This window comes from Arachis duranensis, chromosome 5 (assembly GCF_000817695.3).
Source record: "Arachis duranensis cultivar V14167 chromosome 5, aradu.V14167.gnm2.J7QH, whole genome shotgun sequence".
In the NCBI taxonomy this organism is placed as follows: domain Eukaryota; kingdom Viridiplantae; phylum Streptophyta; class Magnoliopsida; order Fabales; family Fabaceae; genus Arachis; species Arachis duranensis.
This window is the reverse complement of record NC_029776.3, coordinates 91,847,797-91,855,989: the sequence shown is the minus strand read 5'-3', so window position 1 is coordinate 91,855,989 and position 8,193 is coordinate 91,847,797. Positions and strand designations below refer to the sequence as shown.

General features: G+C 33.8%; 1 protein-coding gene across 1 annotated transcript; it reads right to left on the bottom strand.

Annotated features, from left to right (window-relative positions):
* Nucleotides 1–5,818: 5,818 nt before the first annotated feature.
* On the bottom strand, nt 5,819–6,364 carry LOC110281811 (VQ motif-containing protein 20). The gene has a single exon (XM_021144100.2). It carries the CDS (start codon nt 6,362–6,364, stop codon nt 5,819–5,821), a length of 546 nt encoding a protein of 181 aa, XP_020999759.2.
* Between the last annotated feature and the right edge of the window lie 1,829 nt (nt 6,365–8,193).

The window sequence follows — 8,193 nt, the reverse complement described above, 5'->3', positions numbered from 1 at the left end:
CACAACCATCTATCTCCTTTATAGCAATTATTCAGTTTGAATACTGTTTCATCCCATATTAGCAATAAACCTCCTGAAGCCCCAACTGAGCTTACAAACTCCCAATTAGCTCCATCTCTACCCCATATACGCATAACGTCAAACTTATTCACCCGCTCTTTTTTTGTCTCTATCAACCCCAACATTTCTAATCTAAACTTATTTTTGAGATTCTTTAACATACTAAATTTTCCAGCACCACCTAGTCCTCTAATATTCCAAGAGCTTATAATCATTTAACATTAATAGCACACACCTGGTTACGAGATTTTGGCCGACTCCTTCGTATTTTTTCTTTTTTCTTTGCCTGTCGCCGCTTAAGGGCCAATGCCTCATTTTGCTCTTGCAAGATTGCCATGATATCCTCCTCGTCACTACATTGTGCACCGGATTCTACAGCTAATTTCCAGGCTTCTTTGTTCTCTGCCATCTCTTCTTCCCAGCTTCGCCTTTGTTCCTCCCTGTGAGTCTCATTTTCGCCCTCCAAGCCAGCCTCAGCCTCTAAGCCTGCGACTGTATGGCTCTCATGAGCCTTCTCTTTCCTTCTGTCATAATCCCCTGTCCCACCTTCCGTCACTCCATTCAAATCTAGGCTTCTGCATCCAGCCCCAACCTGTAACTGTCGAACTTCTGTCTGTGCATGGCGGTATATGATATTAGTATCCCCCGCTTCGTTTCCATGATCTACTGTGTCTGTTACCGCCTCCATCTCCACATTTTGCACCCTTCCCTCAGCCTTATTATTGAGAGCCGTGCCACTTCTCCTCTGGCTAGTGCCATTTCTGTGAGTCATGAAACCTGCCCCCTTAATCGTTGTTCCAGCAAGACCCCCTGTCATCGTCGCCTGTGTGCCCTCCTCACTTCCACCGTACACCTTGGATTTCGTCCTCTTACCATCCTTCGCCGTATTCATCTCGACATCCTCTTCGCGCATGGTCTCTTCCAATTGGTTCCGTCCTTCCGGTCGAGAAGCTTCAGTCCCTGCGACCGCGAATCGCCGGCCGTTTCCTTCCGCAGCAGCTCACGAAGCCTCCCCTGCACCGCTTTGTCTTGGGACCACCAATAGTGGACTGCCCGCAGCCCCTGCTTGGAATCCTCTCCGGGTCATGGGCACAGGTTCAGAACCTATCCGGCTGGAGGTCCAAGGGGATCCACCCTTCTCACGGCCCAAGGCTAATTCTCTAGCCTGGGACACCTTGCCTTCCTTATTGGGTTTTGTTGCTCCCAGCCCAATATGCTTGCTTGTAGCCTCATCAATTTTGTTCCCACAAAAAACCCCGTACTCACATGTAACAGTCTCATCAATTTTGTTCCCATAATGCTCTCCGTAATCGAAAGTTACCGTTTTGTCCGAATCAGTATCCTCATGTATCTCTAACAATCCCGGAGGATCCTCCTTTTCATTAAAAGCTGGATAATTAGCCACACTATACTCTGCATTCAAATTCCGATTGTTCCATTCGTTCAAATCTGCAAGCGATTTTACAAAATTACCCTTTCCAGATTCCTCATTCCTGCACCTTACCGGTATGAGCTCAGCCGCTAGATCCTAGACACCACCATAATTCATCCTTTCGCCGTTCTTCCCATGTTCCGTCACTTCAGCATGTAATGCTTGTCCGTCCCCCTAACTCTTGGTAGCTCTCCTGGAAACACTCCTCCCGATATACCTCTCCTCTCACTTTCCTTACCAAGACATCAAATTCGCTTGTACCTACTGTAATGTGAACCCATTTATTAATCATATCAAAGACACACGTATTAATAAGAACTCTGCCCACGCTAAAAGAACTACACGACTCCGTTAAGTTATCAATCTTAACCACCTCTCCCCATTGGTCCCCTATCCTGCGAAATGAGTCTCGTGACCATACATGCAATGGAACTCCGTAGCATTCCAACCAAACTCTTCTAGACTCACTTTTCTCCGTCTCATCCCATCTCCATACCATATGAAAAATCCTTAATAAATCATTCATTCGAAAAGTATATGCTTCTTCAGCGCGCAGTACATTGTCGAAGGTTATCATAGCTTTGTAAGCTCCCAACTCCCTTACTTGTGTTACTCCCGGCCATTCCCTGAGAATCTTTTCCTTGAGGGCGTTGAATCTGATCGCCTTCTTCGTACCTCTAACTAGACTTCTTTGCAACCAGACCACGTTCTCATCCGATATCGGGACTTCTATTTTCTTCGACCTACTGTTGTATTGTGACTCCTTGATAAGTGAACCACTCGGCTTAATTGTCTCTCTTACCTCAGATGCTCTTACAATTGTATCCATTGGATCACTTCTTCCTGCGCCATGTCTTGCAGTAGCAGTAACCTCCTTGTAGTTCTTGTTCGTGCCATCCCTAAGTTGTATTACGCCTTTCCTTCTATATTTTGCTTCTCCTACAAATAGTCTTCTGCCTCTTAAAACCCACCTGTTCATATCCGTGATGGCCTTCAAAGCTCCTCCTTTTGTTGTATATCGTATGAACGCAAACAGGTAGATTCTGCCATTTTTAGTCTTTCGTGACAGATATATATCGATGATTCTGCCTGTCCATTTGAACATGTTGAAAAGCTCCCGCTTTGAAATATCTTCCGGTAGATTGTCAACGAAAACCGAGAAGGAATCAAATTCTAACTGTTGAAACTCTTCTCTATTCCAAACCCTAGGATCTTTGTCGTGTTTTCTCCACCCAGTGACATTGTTGAAATTTTGGCATGATCTCTTTCATATTTGTTATATGTCTCTTTAGTTGGTGATGTTATAGTTTATTGTGATGATATGATGGTAGTTTAATTGTATGATTTAGGTCATTTTTATTTGGTTGAATTTTTTCTATGGCTATCCTATTCTTGATGGCAATGTCAAAATAAATATTTTCATTAGTTATTTTTTTCTCTATTTTTGAATCAATTTTATTTTGAAAAAAATTATTAAAAATTTTTGTTGTTGACAAAATTAATAATATTATGTTCAATTATTTAAGGAGACCAAATTAATATTTTGATTAGATACTTTTGTTTTATTGAAAATAAATTCTAATTTCATTAAAAAATAAACTCTAGTTGATAAGTAAAAACACAAAAACGTGCATGACAGTGAAATCATAATTTCTAGACAAGTAAATTATAGTCTTATTATCTTAAAAAATAATTTATTTATAGAATAATATTGAAAAATCAACAATAATTTACATGAAAATAGTTTATTAGTAAAATAAAAGTTAATTGATTGATTACCATAAAATTTAATTTAACGATAAATTTGCAATTGAACATATTTTTATAGCTTAATTTAAAATCTGTTTACAGCTTAATTTAAAAGCAACTGAAAATGTAAGTTATGGGAAACAAAACAAAACTCATCAAGAAAATAGAAACATAGACACAAAAAAAAGAACAGATGATATCATTTATGCCATTCCTATAAAAAAATCATGAATTTTGTTTCTTTTTTAGAATACTAAATTTTACTTTTTCAAACAATTTGTATACATATATTTGACAAAAATTAAATAAAAAAAGTTTCAGATAAATTTAAAGAAAAATTGGTCAATATGAATGAAGAAAAAGAACATATCAAATTCATCTGTTAGGAATTTAGTTATAACACGCAGAAAAAATTTAAATTATTTTAAAAGTAGTTATTTGATCTATTCAAACCGGTTTTTTTAAATAAACCATTCGTATAAAATAAATCGATTTTTTTTTAAACCATACAATAACACGTGTCAACGATCCAGAAGCAACTTCACCTGCAGTCGACTGCAGGTGAGTTTCCACCTAATTCAATTTATTTAGTCTAATAATTTAATAATATACTTTTAGATTATACTTTTAAAAATTAATAACTAATTATTAATAAAAAACAATAAATTCTACTATTAAAAATAATACTTAATATAAAAAAGAACCGAAAAGGAGAATACAAAATATATTAATTGTTGAGATTTGAGAAGTCGGAGTGGCAACGAAACGGGTTTTTGTTCTACCTGACCCCACCTCACTGTACAACAATCCGCATAAAATCCGTCCCATTTCTATCTGTGGATAGTAAAACGTTGAACCCTAACCTGTCCTTACCCGCCTCTATAATTATTAAAATCCAATAAATAAAATTAAATTTCAAAATTTATATAACTATTATCACATACATAACATAAATTAAAATAAAAATTTAAATATGATACAATATTATTAATCATTTACTAATTATTTTACATATATTATACCTATTATATATACTATATATATAGCGGGGCGGATAGAGACGAGTATTATCTAAACCCGACCCCGCTCCGCTCCTCCCAAAAACCCGCCCTGATGCGGGACAGGTAATTACCCCTCTCGAGCGGGTAGGAGTGGAGTGAGTACCCGCGAATTCGGGTGATATTACCATCCCTATTAAAAAGTGGAGCAATCATAGATATTTTGCCCCTTGAAGCACCCTCATTCTTTCTCTCCAACACTTCTGCATATTGTTTGACATATGGTTTGAAATTGCCATCTATAATTATTGATAATTGTAACTGCAATATTATTGTTACAATTATTAGTATTTTAAACCACATATCACATCATTTGATTTTGCCATAAATAATCTTGTAAAGGTCAAAACAAATTGTATCAGGATCTGAGGATTATCATAGCAGCATGATGACTCCAATTTCAAGTTGCAAATATACAAAAAAATATTAACACTGCAACGATCCCAGTACCTATTTGGATGGCTGTGATACTCGGCAATCACAATAGGAACGCAATATAAAAGCTAGTTATGAAGAAGACCATAACCATATATTAGAGATAGAATAATAGTAATGCAATTACAACGTAACATGAAGAGGAAAAACTCAAAACAGTGAATGAAACAGAAACTAACAAGAACCACAATTATACAAAAAAATATTTATATAAATTGCTTCACACACTTTAATATAGGTGGAAGCTCAGGTATTATGTGAAGTTGATAGTTGAACCATTACATAATAATTTAATCAAATTTATCAAATTATTTAATCGTTCTCAACTTAACTTCACATCAAATTAATTGCATTTAAATTTCACATTTAATATATATTTTATATTTGAATATTATTTTATACGAATGTTCACTGAATTTTGGTATAGCTATAACATGATTGATTAACATAATCATATATAAAGTTATAAGGAAAAACATATGGACCAACTAATAATAAGCCAAGAATGAAACAACATAATTAATTATAATTAGTTTTATTAATTTATAATTTAATTTGTTTTTTAAATTATTATTGACCACGTTCAAAACATGAGGGAAGATACGCTAGTGATAGGAGAGAATCACGGAACAGATGCTTTGATCATTCATTAGTTGGTTCCATATAATTAATTATGTTTTATTAATGCGTAACACATGAAACATAGAAATCATATCGAAAACCATCCAATTTACCAGAAAAAGAAACATCCGTGTATCTATTAGTAGCAACGTTAAAGTCACCGGTGCCTCTGGGTTACCAGTTGTCTGATTCTTGGCTTATATAGAGTTGGTTCCTAGCATTGTTGAAGTTATAATAAATATAATCTTTCTTTATTATTTTGAATTACAAATTTATATAAATCTCTACCTTTATAGCTTCCTTGCTAGCTGATAGCCTAATACAATTTTTTTCTTACAACATCAACCCCAAAACCTAAATCATTATTCCTTACAAGGTTGTTTATAAAAAAATTCTACACCTTGGAAAACTAACTCTTATTTGGCATCTGACGATTGAAACCGGAGAAAAACTTTCAAACAAATCAATACTCACGAAACTCATTCACCGCTTCCAAAGAATCTAAGGTCCTCATGTTATTGTTATTATTATGGTCAGAGAAGAACAAAGAATCTGAATAATTAAGAAATGACTGATGATGATGATGATGGAACTTTGCGGTGCTCGGCGCCATCGTGAACATCGGCAAGTTCGCCAAGTAAGAGTTCACCGGCGGCGGAGGCTCCATAATCGGCGACACAAAGCACGAGTTTACTTGATTATTTTCCCCAATGCTACTACAGCAATTGTTATCCTCTGTGATCACGGAGGATGTCTCGTTGTCCTCGCTTCCGACCACCGTATTCGCCGCCGCAGCCGCCAACTCATGTTTTGCTTCTTGTTGACACGATGTCACATTATTAACTTTATTATTTTCACTGTTTTCTTCCTCTGAACGCGAAAGCCCTGTGAGCTTTTGCACCAATGCCATAAAGTCTTTAGGATGAGTATGGATTATTTTTGGAGAATGTGTGTATATTATCACCGGGTGGCGCTGCGGCGGCGACGACTTGTTGGATGTGCATGCCATGGCGTGGGAGGAGGAGGACGACGTCGACCACGATGTTGAAGAAGAAGATAATGACGAGGGTGGTGAGGAGGAAGAGGATGATTTTTGAATGAAATGAGATTCCTTGTTGATTTTCAAAGGTGGTGGCAACAATGCAATATTGATCTCATTCTTTGCATAGAGTTGTGAGGGGCTCATGGCTTTTTCGGTTACGATGAAAACAAAATGGGGAAACAAATTACCGCAATGAAGAGAAACGAACGAAGATAGGTTATGGAGTTATATGGGTTTGCTTTAAATGGATAAGAGGCCAAAAAACAGGAATATAGAAAGGTTGTTATGAAACAAAAAGGGAGGAAATGAATCTTTCAATTTTTTGTAAGTGATCGAAATATGGTGGAAACGAGTTAGATTTTAGGATAAATTTAATTAAATTATTATTTAGTAATTTTTAATTATTAATTTTATAAGTTAATTGTACGTGAGTCTTTATTTAGAAGTATTATATATATTGTTTTATATCTATTTTTAATTTTTGTACTAAAAATAATTTAAAAATAAGAAAATAAAAAATTATCTTTCTATAATAAAAAATATATTAAAAAAACATGAGAAAAAGACAAAGCGATTTCTGATTTTTTGGTTTGTATACATTTAAGTTTCTAAAGTTTTAAAAATACATTTTAAGTTTTTAACCTCTTTAAAAAATTTGGACACATATGGATTTAATTTGTTCCATTTTAAAAACTCTTTCATATGTGCATCTGTATTAACCAGATCAGTACAACAAAAGTTATATTTAATTTTCTGTTGGGTCTGATAGACCCAAATGATGAAATGAACATGAGGTATTAATATGTCTAAATTTTGAAAAGGTTAGAGATTTAAATATATTTTCAAATTTTTGAAAATTTAAATGTCTGCAAATCAAAAGGTCAAGAACTTATTTATCGTTTTTTCAAAACATATATACGATAAATGATATAAAATGATATTTTTTATTATTAAATATGATATTTCACTTTATATTCTTAAACGAGAAAAATAATAATATTGTTATGCATGTACCTGTTAAACTAGTGGATATTATATATTTTAACACTATTTAAAAAAAATCTATTTTTTATTTTATTAATTAAAAATAATTTAAATACATTATTAGATTTTAGACTTAAACAGTTTTATGTTAAAATCTTGCGCAATAAACACATCAACCTCCTTAAAGAATTTAGATTTTAAACTTCCACCGTTATTTCTATCATACATTCTATTAAACTACTCTTCTATCTTAACCCATGACAACAATAAAGAAGTCCCGTGACCCACAAATTCAACCCAACAGAATATATAAATTCAGTTCTAATTTTAGTCTATATTATCTTATTTTATCTTTTCTTTATCTTATCTTTAACTGTTCTTATCTTATATTTATTTGCTTTTATTTTTTTTAGGCCAATGCTCTCTATATATTTAGTTTTACTTTCATAATTCAATACAATTTAATCAATCGACAATCAATAAAATTTCTTCATCTTTTCTTTTTCTATTCTTTCACAATTTTATCACATTCATAGACGATAATTTGAAATTATATTGCAACACACACCTTAGAATTCAACCAACAATACAACTTATTAAAATTTTTAGAAAATTCGACAAAGTGTACCCTATAATTAGAATCTCCCACCAAATACAATTATTATTTTTTGACAAATCAAATATGTTTTAAACAATTTAAACGATAATTCGCCAAAACTTCTCCTTAATTCAGAGATATCTATCAAATAAATATAACAGTTTTTACAGAAAAATAGCTCCAAACATAAATTATAACATACACGCATTTAATA